Source organism: Pelodiscus sinensis, chromosome 6 (genome assembly GCF_049634645.1).
Source record: "Pelodiscus sinensis isolate JC-2024 chromosome 6, ASM4963464v1, whole genome shotgun sequence".
Lineage (NCBI taxonomy): Eukaryota > Metazoa > Chordata > Testudines > Trionychidae > Pelodiscus > Pelodiscus sinensis.
Window position 1 is genome coordinate 96,797,033 of NC_134716.1, and position 20,451 is coordinate 96,817,483.

At 44.9% G+C, this 20,451-nt stretch overlaps 1 protein-coding gene across 7 annotated transcripts in view; it reads right to left on the reverse strand.

The window, feature by feature from the left end:
- DDX4 (DEAD-box helicase 4) overlaps positions 1 to 16,237 on the reverse strand; it is a 115,040-nt gene extending 98,803 nt beyond the window's left edge. The window contains exons 1-3 of one of the 7 annotated variants that reach the window (XM_075932449.1): positions 16,114 to 16,237; positions 15,566 to 15,653; positions 10,245 to 10,308 (exon numbers count right to left, since the gene is read on the reverse strand). In XM_075932449.1, coding sequence (XP_075788564.1) covers positions 10,245 to 10,308; positions 15,566 to 15,637 — 136 coding nt within the window. In that variant the 5' untranslated portion in view covers positions 15,638 to 15,653; positions 16,114 to 16,237. Of the gene's footprint in view, positions 1 to 10,244; positions 10,309 to 15,565; positions 15,654 to 15,800; positions 15,901 to 15,931; positions 15,955 to 16,019 lie in introns of those variants that run through there. The other 6 variants (XM_075932451.1, XM_075932452.1, XM_075932450.1 and 3 more) reach the window with 6 other exon arrangements.
- Positions 16,238 to 20,451: the final 4,214 nt, after the last annotated feature.

Genomic DNA, 20,451 nt, shown 5'->3' on the forward strand with positions numbered 1-20,451 from the left:
TGGTGCCAGACCATCAGGCGTGCCGGACCATCAGAGTTTTACTCTATTACTTAACCACAAAAAATAATAATAATCTGAGTAGTTCCCTAACTACAACACTATGTAGTAGACCTTGAAGTCATCCATTTTAAGATATGCCAACGGAAAACAATCCATCTTCCAAGTAAGGATGTGAACGAGTAGTTGACTACCCGATAAGCTCATCAGGTAGCACTATTGACTACTTGATCCCTCCCTTCTCCCCCCACCGCTCTGCACTCTTAAAGGGACGAGAGGAACTGGCGCAGACACTAGCTCAACCTCCGGTGTCCTGCTGGGTTTTAGGACAACCCTCCCCCTCGCTGCCACTCAACATTCTGAAAGGGACTTGCAGCCATCTCCCTAGTCTCAGCACAGGCTCCCCCTGCACTCCCTTCCCACTGCCATTCTGCATTCTTAAAGGGACAGAGCAGCTGGTCTCAGCACAAGCCCCTCTCCTCTCTCCTCCCTCTCCCCACTGCCATGCTGCATTCTTAAAGAGACAGAGCATCCAATCCCACAGGTCTCAGCACAAGACTACCCCCTGCTGCTTTTCATTATTAGGGACAGGGGAGCCTGCATGCAAAGTTGCTGGCTCAGTCCTGGTTGCCCACCTGTAGCATTCCAGCCTGACAGCCAAAGGAAGTCCCCCCTGCTACACCAGCAAAGGAGCATTACATTCTATGCCGCCCTAGCTGGGCTGGCAAGGGGGCTGGGAGAGACTGGAAGTGAGAGCTGCAGCTGTGCTAAGGCAGCAGGTAGAGGACAGTCCACCTCAATTTCAGCCCACCTGAAGGGGGGGAGGGAGAGAGGTGTGCCGGGAGAGAGAGAGAGAGAGAGAGAGAGAGACAGTCTGATCTCCAGCTGCATTGGTCAGCATGAGAAGGCACTGGGACTCCCTTTGAGCCCCAGAGGGCTCGGGGGAATGGGGTTGGGAGAAGAGAGAGAAGTTCTGGCTGGACAAGAACTCCAGTAACCATGGGCTGTGTCTACACTGGGCCACTTATATCGGAAAAGTAGTCGCTTTACCGGAATAACTTGCCAGCTGTCTACACTGGCCGCTTGCTTTTCCAGAAAAGCAATGACGATCTACTGTAAAATTGTCAGTGTTTTTCCAGAAAAACTATGCTGCTCCCGTTCAGGCAAAAGTCCTTTTCCGGAAAAACTGTTCTGGAAAAGGGCCTGTGTAGACAGCACAGGAGTCTTTTCCGCAAAAAAGCCCCGATCGCGAAAATGACGATCGGGGCTTTTTTCCGGAAAAGCACATCTACATTGGCCAACGCTTTTCTGCAAAAAGTGCTTTTCCGGAGAAGCATCCTGCCAATGTAGACGCGCTTTTTCCAGAAATACTTATAACGGAAAACTGTTCCGTTTTAAGCATTTCCAGAAAAGGGTGCCAGTGTAGACGTAGCCATGGTGTCTTGTTTTTTTAAAGGAATCAAAGTAGTTGTAACCTGACATGTCTGACTGAACTCCAGCCCTCGGGCTGCAGTGACACTCACTAGGTGAGTTGTGTGCCCCCAAACAATTTCTATGGATTCCACACAAGTGGAATTATAATTTCTTTGGAGACAGGGCCAGGCTTTGAAAGTTATTACGGGTGGATGCCAGATCTTTGTTTTCTAGTGTCGTTCTCTTGGTTCTTCAGGGTGCCTCAGTGACTCTCAAATAATTTAACAAGCACAACGGCAATGAGCATTTGTAGGATGAAGGCCTAACTCATATTACAAGGTCTTTCAAGTGGAGAAGCAATCTCCATAGCAATGTGTTCAAGTGCTCGGTTTCTTTTCAGGAAGGGAAAGTTTACCTAGTAACCCTACTGTGACTTTCTCTGAGAAATACAATGAAACCAAGAAACGTTTGCCTTTTTCCACAGGACTCTGGTGTGCAACATTTGCAGTATGTGGATCCAACACATTGAACTTGAGTGCTCTCACTACCAGATCCCCTGTCAATAATGCAGAAGGCAGCAAGGAGAGGGGCTTGTGCTGAGACCCACAGGATCAGCTGCTCTGTCCCTTTCAGAATGTGGAGTGGCAGCATGGGGAGGGTTGTACCGAGACCCGGTGGGGGACCACAGACTGAGCCAGCAACTTGGTACAACATCTGCTCTGTCCCTTGAAGAGTGTAGAGCAGCAGCTGGGAGTTGTGCTGACACCCAGTATGAGCCCGAAGTGAGTGTTTTAACTGCCCTTCCATAATGACTAGTCCAGTAGATTAACATCCCTACTTCCAAGGTTCTTCTCGAAGTTTTCAAACCCAGCTTAAACCATAAAGCTGATAAGGAACAGTGCAATTCTTCTAGTCACCTCCACAAGTTTTATTTCATCACCAACTAGAAATGCTCTTTCAAACTTCTGTCATTGGTAGCAATACATTTTTTTAAAGAAACAGAAGAGGAAACTGAAATGGACAAATAAGCGCACACAGTAACTTCATCCCACAGACACCTTAATATAAAGGTGTTGCCTTATATATTAAAAATGTATGAACTTCAACTGAAATTGAGATGGACATAGGAGACAGTCTTGAGTCTCTCAGAGTTAGGTTAAAAGGGGTAAAAAATAAAGGGATGTCATGATAGGCAAGGCTCGACAAACTGTGGCAAAATCCACTTGCCAGCCCCACACTGTGCATGCGACAGACCCACACTGCACATGCACGCACTGCTGGTGAACGGGGCGACGAGCTGAAATCTACGGGCGAGTAGATAAACGGATTTGTCGAGCCCTGATAGGGGTTTACTACAGAGCACCTACCCAAGCAGAAGAGGTGGATGATGCTTTTTTTAAAAAAAACAAAATCACCGAAAGCACTGGACTTAGTGGTGATGCACGACTTCAACTATCCAGACATCTGTTGGATAATCCATGCCATGCTCTAGTCGTTTTCAAGCAAGTTCTTGGAATGCATTAAACACTTTTTTATTTCAGAAGGTTGAGAAAGCTACTGAAGCTGTCTAGATTTGATTTTAACAAATACAGAGGAACTGGTTGAGATGTCATGATTCTAAGGAATGATGGAAGCGAGACCAGCAAAATAAAAAGAGATTAGATTTCAGGAAGGCAGGCTTGAGTAAACTCAGAGAGCTGGTGGTTAAGATCCCATAGGAAGCAAGACAGCTGGGAAAAAAATGAAAACAGCTGGCAACTTTTCTAAAGGACATTATTAAGGGCCTAACATCAAACTATTCTACTGCATAGCAAAGATAACAAGTATGGCAAGAGACCACGTTGGCTTAACCAGAAGATCTTAAAAGTCAAAAAAGTCATATAAAAACAACGGAAACTAGGTCAAAATACAAAGGATGAATATAAGCAAACACTAGGGAGGGAGTGTCGAATTGAACAATGTCTATCATAGGGTCCGAGTCTTCGGACACCTTCTCCGCCTGGACTACCAGTCGGCGTAGAAGGTCCTGGTGTGCCTCATATGAGTCTTGTGAAGGCCCGAATGTTCAGGACAAGGGAGGTTAGCTCACAAGTGCTGCGCTTCCCGAAGGGCCTGGGGAGGTTTGACCAGGAGGTAGCAAATGGCCCGAGTTAAGAGACCAGGTCGGGGGGGGGGGGGGGGGGGTGAGTCGCCAATGGAGTGGCCTGTGGGCCCAAAATGACGGAGCTCAGCCTGGATGGGTCCACACCCTGGCTCTGGTGATATGCCCAGGGTGTCCAGAATAGCCATTGGCCAGGAGGCTGCAGGGGCCACGTCTGTTGCAACATCGGCACTGGGACCCACTGCACCCACTGTTGCTGGTAGAGACAGGACAGACCATGGTGCCAGAAGCGGGACCTGGAGCCCCAAGATAACCAAATGGATTCCACCTCAGAGTCAGACAAGTACTCAGAGGCGGACCAGGTGGGGGCCGACGTGGGCACCAAAGATGCTGCTGCATTCCTGGCCATGGATTTGGGTTTACCACAGTGCAGGGGAGAAGGCGGCAGTATGGCAGTGCAGGAGCCCTGTGCAGAGGTAGGTACTGCAGGGGCCGGTGCCAAGCACGGGGCTGAACATTGGTACTGCGCCATGGCCAGTCCCCAGAGGTTGCTGGGGTGACAGTTGTCAGCACCGCGAACAGTGCCAGCGGAGCAGGGTGAGTTGAGCCATGATCCCTGGCCCCCAGTGCCAAGTCCTCAGGCGACCTCGAAGGAAGTCAGTGCAGACCCGCCCCATGACATCTGGAGGGGGTCCGAGTGGGAGGAGGAGGAGGGAGACCAGTCTATGAGGACCCTCACTGCCTCAAGGGCCTCTGAGGGGGAAGGCTCAGGAAAGTCCCCCAGAGGGCTGGGTTCCCTGTGCTGGGATGAACGCCTGCCTGACCAAGATGGCCCAGGCTCCGGACCTGTGGTTGGCATGTGCCCCGCTGGAGGGCACATGCTTTGGTGGGGACCTGCCCGATAGGCTGTCTCTTCTTCTGAGGTGCCAGGGCCTGGGACAGGTGCTGGGGCCTACGTGGTGTCGGGGAAATGTGCTGCACTGACATGTCCCACACCAACGCCGCTGTGCTCTGGGAGACCGGTGCCGGGTCCGACACCAGTGCCGGCCTGAGGACCACCTCCATCAGGATGACCTTAAGGCGCGACTCTCACGTGCTTGGTGCAGGGTTTGAAAGCTTTGCAGATTTTGTAGGCTTCTGTGAGATGAGCCTCCCCCAAGGCAGGCTGAATGCCTTTAGGCAGGCTGAATGCGGCTTGCCACAGGACATGGGCCTGTGGCACTTCTTACAGGGCTTGAACCCTTGTGGACAGGGCATGCCCCACCATGGGCACATGGCATGCCGTGGCAGGGAACAAACAGAAAGCAACAAGAGTCTTAACTTAAATTGCAGCTCTTTAGCCTGACTAACTGGAAACAAAATAAAATACTGGAGACGATTGCTTAACAAGAGCTGAGGGTTGTTCCAACAACCGTCACGGCGGTAAGAAGAAACTGAGTGGGTGGAGGGCCAGCGGGGGTATATATTGGCCAATATGCCGGTGCTACTCCAGGGGGCTCCCTGCTGGCCCGACTGGTACTGCGGAGGGCAAAATCTCCGACGATGTGTGCACACACACCTACATGGAATGCACATGAGCAGTCACTCAAAGAACAACAACTTTCTTTTATTTGTTTTAAACCTGCTGCCCATTAATTTCATTTGGTGGCCCCTAGTTCTTATATTATGGGAACAAGTAAATAACTTTTCCTAATTCACTTTCTTCACACCACTTATGATTTTATATACCTCTATCATATCCCCCCCCTTAGTCTTCTCTTTTCCAAGCTGAAAAGTCCCACTCTCTAATCCCTTTTCATAGGGATCTGTTCCAAACCCCTAATCCTTTTAGTTGCCCTTCTCTGAACCTTTTCTAATGCCAATATAACTTTTTTGAGATGAGGAGACCACATCTGTACGCAGTATTCAAGATGTGGGCATACCATGGATTTATATAAGGGCAATAAAATAGTCTATCTTATTCTCGATCCCTTTTTTAATGATTCCTAACATCATGTTTGCTTTTTTGACTGCCGCTGCACACTGCGTGGACGTCTTCAGAGAACTATCCATGATGATGCCAAGATCTCTTTCCTGATTAGTTATAGCTAAATTAGCTCCCATTATATTGTATATATAGCCGGGGTTATTTTTTCCCCCATGTGCATTACTTTACACTTCTCCACATTACATTTCATTTGCCATTGTTGGCCAATCATTTAGTTTGAAGAGATCTTTTTGAAGTCCTTCAGTCTGCTTTGGTTTTAACTATCTTGAGCACTTTAGTATCATCTGCAAACTTTGCCACCTCACTGTTTACCCTTTTCTCCAGATCATTTATGAATAAGTTGAATAGGATTGGTCCTAGGACTGACCCTTGGGGAACACCACTAGTTACCCCTTTCCATTCTGAAAATTTACCATTTATTCCTACCCTTTGTTCCTGTCTTTTAACCAGTTCTCAATCCATGAAAGGATCTTCCCTCTTATCCCATGACAACTTAATTTATGCAAGAGCCTTTGATGAGGGACCTTATCAAAAGCTTTCTGAAAATTTAAGTACACTATACCTACTGGATACCCCTTGTCCACATTTGTTGACCGCTTCAAAGAACTCTAATAGATTAGTAAGACATGATTTCCCTTTACAGAAACCATGTTGACTTTTGCCCAACAAATTATGTTCTTCTATGTGTCTGACAATTTTATTCTTGACTAATGTTTCAACTAATTTGCCCAGTAATGACGTTAGACTTACTAGTCTATAATTGCCGGGATCACCTCTAGAGAAGAGTAACAAAAATGATTAAAGGTCTAGAAAACATGACTGCAGAGGGAAGACTGAAAGAAGTGGGTTTGTTTAGTTTAGAAAAGAAAAAACTGAGAAGGGACACAATAGCAGATCACAGCTGGAGGATTCTCTGCATCTTGGGGTCTTCAAACTATCTGAAGGCTTCAATATCTGAGATATAGGGGAGAGAATTATTCTAGGAGGGGGTTGGTGAGAGTCTCTGGCCTGCATTGTGCAGGGGCTCAGACTAGATGATCATCATGGTCCCTTCTGACCTTAAAGTCTATTAATCTATGAATCTATAGCAGTTTTCAAGTATCTAAAAGGATATTACAAGAAGGAGGGAGAAAAGTTGTTCTCCTTGGCCTCTGATAGAACAAAAAGCAATGGGCTTAAATTGCAGCAAGAGAGATTTAGGTTAGACGTCACATTAGAATATATTTCCTTACAGTCAGAATGCTTAAATACTTGAATGAATTGCCTAAGGAGATTGTGGAGTGTCCAACACTGGACACATTTAAGACAAGGTTGGACAGATAATTATCAGGGATGCTCTAGATCAGGGCTACTCAACTTTGGAAGCCCCAGGGGCTACAATGATCCTCTCAGAACATGCTGAGGGCTGCAACTTAAGTATGGTTGCATATGCATGCAAATATATATGCAAATAGCTTCTTTCACACTGATGGGCTTGAATACAAAGATTAAGGAAAGACTACACAACACACAGACCCCATTTAAGTCAGTTCTGCTGATATTAAAAACAGGTAAATATTGCGGACTTCCACCCATATGTTCACAGGATCCCACCTGCGGGCCCTGTGTAAACCCACACGGCACCACAGGCCACAAACAAACAGGCCACAGGTTGAGTAGCCCTGATCTAGATGGTGTTTGGTCCTGCTGAGAGCAGGGGACTGGACTTGATGACCTCTTGAGGTCCCCTCCAGTAATTTATACCTTACACAAAGAAAATAAGCAGCAATTACATGTCAGTTTGACTCCTACAACAGACAGGAAAGTTAAATTCACTTTAGAATTATCTGCATGAATACTAAGTTCAAAGCCTTATCTTGCTTCAGTAAGACATAAGCCATGCAGATATGGCTATCATTTATGGACCACGCCACGTTAAGAATGAAATAGAGCACTTTTCAAATCAAGCATACAACATCCACTTAAACACCAAAATGCAACCACTTCTGTTAGGAAGTGATAACCAGTACACTGTATACTGCACAACCAGGTGAAAATTTGATTCAGAGAAGTTGTAATGTAATATGGGAAAATCTGGACAGTTGAAAGCTACAAACAAGACTTCTCCTTGATGGAGGTGTAGTAATACGAAGGCCTAAAACAAAAGCTCATGTAACATAGGCCTGGTCTGAGACAAAGCTAAGCTGTGAGCAAGAGGCTGCCCCTGCTCACAAAACTTGGCATGAACAGGACAGAAGAGCAAAACACTAATTGGTAATAGGCCCAGGTGCAGAACAGTAATTGGTGCTAGGTACTGACTCTAAAATAGTAATTGGTACTGGGCATAACTTGAAAGCATATGTTAACACCAATTCATTAAAAAGACCTTGGAACTCACATTCCCCACAGACACAGACTCAGATTCAGGAAATGGTCTAAAATGACACCATGATGGATAGAGATGATCTAATCAGATAACGAGGTACAGGGTGACAGATGGTATCTAAGCAGTGTCAGAGGGTAGTAACCTGACAATGTAAGGAGAAATGTGTAACTTGTTCGTACCTGTATATATGAGTGGTGTCGGGGGGGGGGGGGGGGGGGTCTTTGACCAGCCGGGGGCAGTACAAGTTTCCCACTGGTTGAACTGAGTCCATTGTTACGAGTACATAAACGTACTGATTCGGTAGAGTCTACTGATCACTATTACTGCACTTTGTTAAACAATAAACCTGGCTGGGCATCTTTGATCCTTATCTGACTTGTGGTCTTCGGGGACAGAGTCTGCTGTAGTCAATGGGCCCACATCACTGAGCACACACAAAAGCAGCCTTCTGGTTATCATCACGGACAGAGCCCGAGACCTGTCCCTACACCACAGCAGTAAATCTTGACCCTACTTTATCAGTGACTTGACAACAGGAAATATGGCTCAATTTATATGGAAATTTTTTCCCTGATAATCATCAGTTACCTACATACAATCATTTTACTGTTAGTGTGTCTGCTTCATGCCATTTTAAAAGACACTGAGGCCACGTCTAAATTATGGGGACCAAACCAGCATAGCTACAGCACTGCAGTGATGCTGCAACAACCCAATAGCCATGGCTTGACAAGCAGCAGCGAGCCTTGCTCACCAGCCATGCGGTTTGGTACGCTGCGCATGCGCAGACCGCGCTGTGGCACCATGCCAGGCTAAAATCTACTCACCATTGGAGAGTAGATTGCCCTAATCGTTGAGCCCTGCTGATAACAGACACAACTGACACAGAAAGAAGAGATTTCTCTCTATGGTCTAAGGGCACCCCCTTCCTGAGTAGCAGGCAGGCCAGTGGTTTTCCAACTGCAGGTTACAACCCAGTATTGTGTTGTGGAACATCAGACATTGGGTCTCATTGCTGCAGGATGATCGGGTGACCAGTAGGGTTGATAAGGCAGACAATCTACCTGTCCTGGCACCACAGACTGGGCTGTCCCCTAGCAATGTCCAGCATTAGGTGGGGGCAGGGGAAGAGAGTGCACAGGTACTCCACATATTGTTCCTCCCCTGAGCACTAGCTCTGCATTCCCATTGGCTGGAAACCTGCTGCTGGCTGCTTCTAGGGCACAGCATGGTCTGCAGTGACAGTAGAGGAAAAAAGCCTGCTTTAGCACCCCTGCTACATCACTGACCAGGAGCCATTCAAGGTAGTAAGCCCCTTCTGTCCCAGTCCTAACTCCTCCCTTAAAGCTTGAGCCCCTGCCATGCCAAACCTGTCGTCCTCAACCCCACTCCAGAGCCCCCACTGATCCCGGGCTACATGAGGATTTTCAATCTTTGAAAAGCACAAGAGCCCCTGCATTTCAAAGCCGTAACGCTGTGCTAGCCCTTATTGACTAATCACAATTTAACATCCCTACTACATGCTGGATAAAAGTGTCATAAGTTTTTACATCCTGTTGACTGTCAGTGAGAATATTCAGCTCCTAAATTAATCAGCTGCTTCTGAACATTCCACATTCTAAGCACAAATTGAAACATTACTGAAAAATGGCCAAGATTTGACCTCATGAATAGCTTTACTAAGCAATTTTCAGAAGTTATACCATTAACTCTTCATGCAGAGGTTCAAATGAGATTTCTTGAGTAATATGAACATTTTTAGTAGTCAGGCAAGCATAATTACTACTTATATAATGTTACTTCTGTTAAAGCTAGTCTATACAGTGCCTTACAAATTTATATGATTCAGACTAAGTTTCTGGGCATTCTCTAGCTGCCTAGTGTATCTGATTAGCAGTTAGCTATTGCCTTGGTAAATTCTAAAATGTGCACTATGCACAAACTAAAAAATATTTTTCTTCTACTCTTTCACTTAAAGCAATCTTAGACATTGCTTAGACTATTAATACGTGGTGAAAACAAAATACAAAGTTTTAAGTTTGTGTCTGAATTTATATTAATTGCTAATGTTAAACGTTTATAAGCAGCTCTTTAAACTCCCAAAGTCATCCTCTCTATTTTAGGTATTCTAAAATTAACATTTTATTTTATTTTCAGCTCTTAAAAACAGTAAGAACAAACTCAACCTCACTTTTGCAAGCTTATGATCCATTTTCTAAAGAATAAAAGAATGGCTGTTTTATAATCAATGTTCTTTACTGTAATGTCATGTACTAAAAAATACTCATTGGATGGTATGACTGCAAACCTCCTATACCTCCTATGCCATTAAAGTGATCCAAAACACAAATGCTTACAAATAGAAATGCTACACCACATACCTGCTGAATTTATGCTTTGATTGTAGTTAAAAGAGTGGTCATTGGTTCTTCCAGAATTATCATCCTAGAAGAGCCAGCAAGACACATTAGACCTTATTATACATACTTCTGGACTAAGTGAAGAAAAAAAATACTTCAATTGCAAATTTATCAATTACAAGATTACACAATACACCAAGATGATAATAAATGCTCTAACAAAATCATGTTTCAAGCCTAAGAATATTTTCCATTTAATATGCCAAACATTAGCAGCTCTCAAAATCTTTACCTTCTACAGTTGTTAAATGATTAAACTGAGCAACATTTTTCACATACTGCCAGGACACAAACTAGAGATGTTAAGAAGCGGATAACTGACTAATCACGTAGTTGATACAATTTGTATTGACTATACGATTAATCGCTAAGGAGCTGCACTGCAGTTCAAATGTAGTAGAGTCAGGCACACAGGTAGCCCAGCTGCTATTACATTGAAATGCAGAGCCCTGGTGGGGGTAGGTCTGGGACTCTGATACAGAAGCAGCAATGGGTGGGGTGGACTGAAAGTCAAGTAGTGCCTACCCTTATCAGATAGTAGATTACTCAACTAGTGGCTTAAGGTACCTCTACATAGCAACATCATTTCGAAATAACTAGTGTTATTTCAAAATAACGGCCTGCATCAATACAGCAGGCAGTTATTTTGAAATATTGTCAAAATACAGCCAAGCTTGAGGACTTCACTGACTCCTGTAACCCTCATTGTACAAGAAATAAGCCAGAGAGCACTCTTCCCATTTTGAAATAGGCGCTACATAGACGCTCCCAATTTCAAAATAAGAAGTTTCAAAACAAGCTACACAATTGATGTAGCTTAATTTGCATAGCGTATTTCAAGGTAAGCCCTGCTGTGTAGATGCACGATAACACCCCTAACAAAAACACCACCCATATTTTAGGGGCAGCCAAATGCATACTTTCTTTTGACCAGTCCCTTTAACACAGAAACACTGTCAATTCTCCAGAACAAGTACCACACTTTTTTTTTTTTAAATGGCCTTTTTTGGTGCTTTACTTTTCTTTAGATGAACTGGAAGCAAGTTCCTACTTTTACACATTAGAAAATTAGGAGTGTTACACCTGATCTTCCCTGGTTCTGCTGGAGAACATCACAGAAGTATGTTCATAGCGAGATTTTACAATTAAATCATAAAATGATGTTAATCATCATTTAACACACTTTAAATCAAAATTTCAGTTATACTGGTTTGCTTTCTGCAAGCATTTAAGTCTAACCAAAAATCCAATTCATTTTAACATTCATGTTTGATTTCCGTGGTTTCACCACTGACTGCACCTTCACTGAAAAAAAAAAAAAAAAAACCATTCTAATTTACCCATTTCTTATCAAGCACCAATGCAGTTCTATTAATGTTAGTCTATTATATTTGAAGGGTTGGAGAAGTTTATTTTGGTTTTAACGATGTGGATTGAGTTAAATCAAAGCAATCTAAATTACAGATTTTAGTGATGATTTGTATCAGCAAGCAGGAAACCTAGATTTAAAACCAATATTAATCTTGTTTCACCTTTGCATTTTTAGTTATTGTTCTAAAGAAAAACTCATTGGTCAATAACCATTTTAAATGTGTTCACTGGCAAATAAATATAGTCTTTATACAAAATTTGACATTTTTTGCTAAACAGAATATTAAACTATACAGATTTAATCCGTTATATAGTTTAGCATACAGAAATTAAGAATCTGAACAAATCTAACAGATTATAAAATTATAAAGTTCTGGTTTCATGTTTTTAATAATTTGTGCTAAATTCTGATGGAAACCGGCAAACAACATTTTGATGTTAGTATTAAATAAAATTACCTCAACTCAACTGAGTATCTAAGAAAAAAATTATTACATCAAGGCTATATTAGCTATAGTTAGTGAACTGAATTGTTTGTTCATCATGTCCTTCAAAACTTTAGAACTAGTAGATCTCATCCTCTGATGAGATGCTTGCTTTTAACCCATAGACTGAAAGAGGAAAAACAGGCTTTGTTCCCCCCCTTCAATTCCCAATTTATCAGTGAACAAGTCATTGAACTGAAATAGTTGCATAAACTGAAATGAAGAAAATATTATCTAGCCTGCAGGAGAGACTACTGCTGTCAAAAGCTGGTTTAACACTTCACTTATAAGAAGGCTTGACCTTCTTTGAAACTTCAACAAATATTTCTGCTTAATATATTTTTAATATAAATCAAGGATGTTAAAATGCAGTCAATTGACTAGTCGATGGAATTTCCATCGACTAGTCAATAAGCACTTCTGCATTCCTCGTTTGAAATGTACAAGAGCCCCAGCAGGGGAAGTCCCACTGACTCTGGGCTGCACATGGGTGCCTGCTTTGAAATGCACAAGAGTCCCCAGCAGGGGCTCTTGTGCATTTCAAAGCCATGGAGGCTGGGATAAGCAGGGGGCTTTCAGTACCCCACTGACCCCGGGCCCAGTGCTATGGGCTCCCCTGCCCTTTTAATCACCCTGAGGCAGCAGTTTCAAAGGTCCAACGTCCACACAGCTGATCATCTGTGCGGCCGATGCCCCTTTGAAACTGCTATCTCCGCAAGATTCAGAGAGCAAACAGGGGAGCTGACCCCAGGTTCCGGGGAAGTGCTGCAGGAACCCCAGGGTCAGCCACAGGGAGCCCAGGATCAGCTGGGAATCCCCAGCTGCCCCGGGGCTCCAGGGCTGCCCCTTCAAATTCCCACAGAGGAGGTGTTTTAAAGGGGCAGCCCGCCACACAGCTGATCCTGGGATCAGCTGTGCTGCTGATCCTGGGATCAGCTGTGCTGCTGCTGCCTCAGGGTTTCAGAGTGGCAGTGCCTGCACAGGCACTGCCACTTTGAAGTATCCCTTTCCCTCCCCCGCTCATGAGGGTGAGAGTATCTGGATTCTTGGTTGGCCCCAGGGGAAGGGAAAGAGCAGAGAAACAAGATCTGGATTGTCAGAGGTTTTTTTAACTCTGGAAGGAATGTGCGTGTACTGTTACAGATGTACTTACCAAGAGGTATTTTGAAATAAATACCAAAATATTTCAAAATGGCATGATTATATAGTGTTATTTTGATGAACATTTCTGCAAATGTTCAATATGCATGCAGAATTTTTATTCTTTTGACACACACTTGCCTGAGGAATAGGATGTGTATACTAGAAGTCAGTTCCTTTGATAACATATGAATCAATATAATTTTTCATATACTCCTGGCTTAGACTGATTTTTTTTAAAATTTGCCCATAATGCTTTTGCACAGCCAGCATATGGTAAGTTTTGTGCAACTTTTTCCCTCCCCTCCCAATGTACACATCAAGTATTGAATAACTAGCTACCCAATCCTTTATAAATCCATAAAGAAAACACTGAAGTAAAATTTACAGATCAGTTACATGCATCACTACAAGCAGAGACCTAAGCAAGTTAGAAAAGCAAGGATATTATATTTTGTGACCTGGGACTTTTAACGATTGTAAGTGGAGATTTTCAGGGAGCTCTAACAATTGAGAAACTGATTTCACTCCTTTTGTTTACTGGAACCTTCCCCCCAATTGGAGAATAAAACTTCAAGTGTGACCCTTCTGCCACCCATCCTTGTACAGGGAGTTAGGGCTAATTAACATCAGTGAATAATGTAACAGTTAAAAAGTGGTTACACACTGCAAGCTCTGCAGTGTAAAGCTTATACTGTGGAGCCCACAGTGCAACCAGCTCCCACAAAGTGGGAACCAGAAGCCAGTGCACGTGGGGAGTTGGCCTGCTTCTGGGGAGCTGGCTGATACCTCATGCTGCAAATTCTATATAGAGGAAGACAGGCACTTGTGCTGTATAGAGACTGTTCCAAGTACTGATAACCTCCCTGGAGGAAGTTTGAAAAAAAAAAAAAAAAAAACCAGAAAAAAAGGAAATAGTAAAGGACAAAACAAAAAAAAACCCAGAAAAACAAAAACAGAAGATTAAGTGAGCAAGACTGGGGAGGTACCCTACTTTTAACTTTATTTTGCTTATAAGACAAGAATCCAATGGTGATCAAGGGAAAAGAACTTGAGAATAGGATAATTTTCTGAGTATTTCCAATACACTGGAAGGTTAAGAGTGTTTTATTTACACAATTCATGGCAAACATTAGGGATGTAAGCATAGTCGAATAAACAATTAACCGATAAGCCTGGGCTTCTCAATTACACACACTCCCACTCCCCTTGCTGCCTCTGATACAAAGGTGGCAAGGGGGGGGGGGGGGAAGAGCAGGAGCCAGTGCCCATAAGGAGCTGGCTTTAAGCAAGTGCCCCACAAGTACTGGATCTGCCTGTGCCCCCTCACCGCTGCCTCCAATGGAGAGGCAGCACTAAGGAGGATGAGTGGGGACAGGTTGGAGCAGATATGCGCAGGACTTTCAAGACAGGACCCCGCACATATGGGCTTCCACAGACCCAACTGTCCCCCTTGCTGCCTCCTACAGAGGCAGCAAAGGCAGACAAGCAGGAGCCAGTGTTTGGGGGGGGGGGGGGGGGCGCCCAACTTAAAAGCCAGTTCACCCAAGCACCAGCTCCGTGGTACCCCCTACCCCGCCCCCATTCCATTGCCTCTATCAGAAGCTGCAGGGAGGTGAGGCTGCCAAGGAGCAGCCTCTGCCCATGGGGGGTGGGTGAGAGGAGTCCAAGCTCCCTGAAGACCAAGGCTGCTCTGCATCCCACAGAGCATCCACTGTCTGTGGGGAGCTTAGACCCCCCACACGATCAGGAGCTGCTGCCACCCCACACTGCTGCCTCTGTATCAGAGGCATCAGTGCAGGGCAACATGCAGCCAGACCCGGAGGAAAACTGGCTTTCGGACTAGCTCTCCTTGTGGACCAGCTTCCACCTAGCATCCCATGCTGCTGCTGCTAAAGAGACAGCAAAGCAGGGTGCTCTACAGGAGTGGGGCCCCAGCACATTCACTGCCAGCCCCGCCCCCAAGGTCTACTGAAAAGTCATGTAACCACCAAAAAAAATGCATGCAGTTACACAACTTAAGTTACACAGTATCTAAGATCCCTAACAAACATTAACATCTTACAAAACCAATCTGCCCCTACTAACACATTGGAAGTCTAGATAAATACTCCTTTGCTTCTCCATAAACTATGGGCCTGCAACGAAGTCGCCTACCACTCTAAAGAAAGAGAAAAGGATCCTGCTGATTTCCCCTGGCCTGGATTAAGGTTACAAAGAGGCGTGGGGCACGCTGAAATGAAGCCGGGCCCGGCCTCCCTTTGCCCCCATTTCATGGTCTCCTACCAGCGGCTGGAAGTTTGGTACGAAGGAAGCCACGCGGCCCTGGATCTCGGTGTCCCAGTCCTCGTCTCCCATGCTGCAGGCGCTCAATCTGCGTGAGAGGGCAAAGGCCTTGTTACCGGCGGCTACGGGAAGCTGCCCGGCCAAGCAGAGCAACGGACAAGGCACTCGCGAGGTCCCCGAGCCGGCCCGGCAGCGGAAGAGCTTGCAAAGCCCGAATCCTCCAGGAGTCCCTCACCTCCTCCAACCCAGGGTTGCCCTTCTCCGCAGTGCCCCATAGTTCCCACTCCGTCCCTCCGGGACTCCCCCTACTTGCTGGCCCAAGCAGGCCGCCGCCCTCAACCCCGCTCTCTCCGCGGGGCTTCCCACCCAAACTCCGCCCGCTCTCTAGACCAGCGCTGAGCAGCGAAACCATCGACTCTGCCCCCGGCGTGGCGGGAACCCCGCGCCCTCTCACCGCCTCCGCTCCTCACGCGTCACAAAGGCCGCGCGCGCGCCCCTACAACGAGGCTTCTCCCACTCAGCAGCCGCCGCACGTGCCACTACCTTACCAACCCCCCGCGCAGCTGCCCGTCTTTGTGTCACGTGCCGCGCCCGCCCACCAATGGGCCCGCGGCAGCCGTAGCGCCCTGAGGGCGGAGCTTGTGAGTCAGGCTCTCAGCCGTGGAAGTTGAGCGGGAGCACGTGGCGCTGGCTCCACGTTTGTCTGAGGCGGTTGCGCGCCCCAGGATAGGAAGGCGCCAAGGCCGGTCTAGGGACGATTAGTGGGGCTCTGTGACGCTAAGCACGGCGCCTGGCGAAGCGCTAGGGGGCGCTGGAGAAGCGGCGCTGAACAATGAGCTGCGGGTCATCGGATAGTGATATTTGTGTTAGCCTCCCGCCCGGGAGCCCCAGTGAGACATTCCGCAGCTTGCTTTGTGAGCGGGAAGACGAGACTGCAAGTTCGAGCCTGTTGTGGTAGAGATCTGACTATTTAAGGAACTGTCACCCTGATCCACAGAGGTACACACCATAGAGCTCTGGCCTCCACTGCCATACACCAAATGGTTACAAAACATTATAGGCATCTCACGCTCTCAGTTCCTAGTTTTCAGGGTAAAGTTTGCACAGCTCCAATAGTTTTGTTTTTGTGTATGCAGTCTGGGCTCCCAGAGGCCTAGCTCCTGCTTAAGCCCCAGAGCAAACCACAAATTGAGGGGAATATTGGCAGACTATTCCCTGCCTCACATACAGATAAAGGGCATAAGATGGGCTCAGATGTTGCCTACTAGATAAGGCCCCATTCAAAATCTGGGGGGAGATAGCACAGGTCATCAGAATTTTTAGCCCTCTGCAAAAAAGGTAGAAAGAATTCATATAGAGGTTTCCTATTCATCTTAAGAAAGGTACATTAACCATTGAACTATTGGATAGACTTATGTGAAGCTACCTTGTTTCTACCAAACCAGCAAAGCTACAGAGGCATTTCTTTTTCTAGGTCAATGAGACCAAGTATCTACACTGGAATAGGGACAGAGGAGAAATGAATGACTCTGTAGCCCACCTGCTGATCAAGGCATGGACCTAGGAGATAGAAGACTCAGGATACCATCTCCCTGTTCTAAATACTTTTTCATTAGTTATCCATAGTGGAATAGCTTCTACAAGATGTTCCTTAGTTGGCGGTTTGAAATAAGTTCCCAAGAGATGGGATTTAAATAGGGTTCTTACTCTGTGTCAGCCAGAGAGAAGAATTGAACCTGGGACTCTGACGTCTTATGTGAGTACCTTTACTACTGGGCTAAAAGTAACAAGATGGGTACTGAATCCTTAAGCCCCATTGCTTTCAGTTTAAACTAACTTTTACTGAAATATTTCCAAATTTTATAAAAAGTATTGCCTGTTTTTTTCTAATTTTGACCCTTTTTTATATGATTCAAATATATACAAATTTGTATTTTCCTAATGAAACATTGCATGAAATATATGTATTATGCTAATATATGTGCAAAGCTGTCTAAGGTTATGTATTTGTCCAGAAGATTCATACAACTAACAAACAGGCAGCTGAGCACCAATGAATCTTATGCCCACCATTAGGCCTGCCGTCAGGGGGCAGGAGAGAGGGTAGTTTCCCTGGTGGTTGCCCTGGGACTTGAAGATTCAAAGAGGCTGGGGCTCTGGCTGCCACCACTACCAAAATAGCAGTGACAGGCAGCGCCCTGGACCCTTTAAATTGCTGCTGGAGTGCCATCCTGCACACTCTGGGCAGCGCTAAGAGTTGGGAAGATCCTGCACCCTGCTCTGAACAGTGCTGAGGGCCAGCTGCTTTCAGCCATACCTTTTCTGCCCTCGGTTCCACCATGTCCAGGGGAACAGAGCCGTCCCTCCCTTATTGGGGGATCCACAGAGGCTATCAGCTCCACTGCCCATTATGTACACATTTCAAGCTGTTAACAGATAATGGTTTCAAGATTTGATACACTAAAATGGGAAGAAAACAAATCTCTATCAGAATATGTTTCAGAACACAAGGAAATATTCAAAAGTAGATTTTTTTAAAACAAAACAGGAGAAAGGATTAAATTGAGGGTATGCACAGCAAATTCTGAGGCCCAATTATTAAACTTAAACATGGACAGGTTAATAGTTCTAAGTCTACAACAGTAAACTTTTTCTAAATAAAAGTTTTATTTGGGGATTAGAGAGATATTGTTTTCTTAAACTCAGAGATAGCATTATATGTCCAGTTCTATTTTTGTACTGCAGCAAACCACACTGATGAACAGAATTCAAAGCATTATTCTGCTGAATACTTTTCCCCTTCTCTTCCCATCCACCACAATAAATCCCAATATTAACCCAGAAAAAGTAATAGTTTTTGCACTGATTTTGATCTGGCTTTTTGTGACAATAGACACCGGTGAATTCTCAGGAAAAAATAAATAAAATAAAAACAGAAAAACAAAGGCTCTTATGCACTTTCCAGCCACTTTGCATTGAGCAAGGCAGGTGCCTAGACTTGTTCCCACAAGAAATTATTTAGACACCTGACTCCAAGAGATGGGTTCCTGTTTGTGGCTCACTGAGCAGAGATAGGTGCCTCCCTGAACTCTGTGTTTAGGCACCAATCTCCCATGGCTAACTTAGTTGGCACTGTGCCTAGGGTGCTAGGTGTTGTGGATTGCATTCTGTGATGAATATCTATCTCCACTTGTTGTACCTGGACCCTAGGAACCTATTTCAGAATTTGTATATCACCCCATTGTTCCTGTGATTTTTCTAGGAAACTAGAAATTAGATGTGCCACAGTATTGCAGTGCATATATCCGTTTCTGGATTCCAGCCTATGTGTATCATTTCACAAGAGGAGGTGTGGGGGTCGCTGTTGGGTAAGCTTTGTGTGTATGCCATTGTGCAGAAGCGTAGCAGAGGGACATTCAAGAACCAATTTCTTGTGGGTGTAACTGTTTGGCCTAATTTAACACTGGAATAAAATTGAGTGCATCCACACCAGCCACACCCACATCAGCCTTGTATAACATCTGTGCAGAGTGTTTGGGGATTTACCCATTATTCAGATTCCTTGAATAATTGGACCAGATGAACAAATCAAGATAGTCTGTTAAATACAGTGTTTGAGCTAGCTTGTTAATCCTTTTAAAGGCAAAAGGGTCATCTCCTCAAAGGGATAATTTTTTGTGAGTCATGCAGGTGCTCTGCATTCCATATTGGTTTTGTATGGATCTGGAAAAATAATGTGGGTGGGGAGATGACTGAGGGAATAGAAGGAATTCACCAACTGAAAGGAACTGTCAGTCTTGACAGTTGTCAGAGAAGACCTCTTTGAATTCACATCGCCAATTGTGCCAGTATCTTGTGGCCACATGGGGGGACACAATCCATTGAGCAACCACCAATTCAGACTACTCCTATAAACATGTTGGGATAAGTTATGCTTATTGCTGCCTCCCTAACTGATTGAATCACTTCTGTGTTTGGCTTCAAGATGGTTTCCAGTTGATCCAGAGGGATAAATTAATGTAAGATTACTCTAATATAGAAAAAGCCTCAGTAATCAAGAAAAAAAGATAACTAAACTAACATCTTAGGCTAAGGCTTTGTCTTCATTTAAAACTTTAAAATGCAGCAGTGGCCGCACTTTAATGTGACAGTGTCACCATAGCAGGACCCTAGGTAAACCACTTCCATGAAGGGAAGTAGTAATTGTGCTGGGCTCCTAGCCATGTAGCACTGTCCACACTGGTACTTTAAACCACTATAACTTGTTGCACTTGGGGTGGGAGGAAGGGTAGTTTCACACTCCTGAGAGTAAAAGTTACAGGACAGTAACTTGCCAGTGTAGACAAGCCCTAAGTCTACACTGCCACTTTACTGTGCTGCAATTTTCTGGCTCAGGGCTGTGAAAAAAACACCACCCAGAGCATAGCAAGTTTCAGCACTGTAAAGCACCTGCATGAACCATGCTACAGCAGTTAGCTACTCATTCCCCTTGTGGAGGTGGTTTACATAGGGTGTGTCTAGACTACATCCCTCTTTCAACAGAGGGATATAAATTAGGCACTTCGAAATTTGCAAATGAAGCCGGGATTTGAATTTCCTGTGCTTCATTTGCATAATCGCATCATGGCACTCTTTCGAAAAAGCCCTATTTCGAAAGTAAAACCACAGTCTAGACACAGTTCTTTCGAAAATAGAAGCCTTTTTCAAAAGATCCTGTAAACCTGGAGACAGAGTTTACACCAAACAAATATCCCCTTTTATTCAGTTTTCAGTGCCTGACTTGTACAAAAGTATATGTATTATTTTGAAATATTGCATGTGAAAATGACATATGCAGTTTATTACAATGTGCTAGTTAACTATCTGCCAGCACTGCTTCAAGGCTT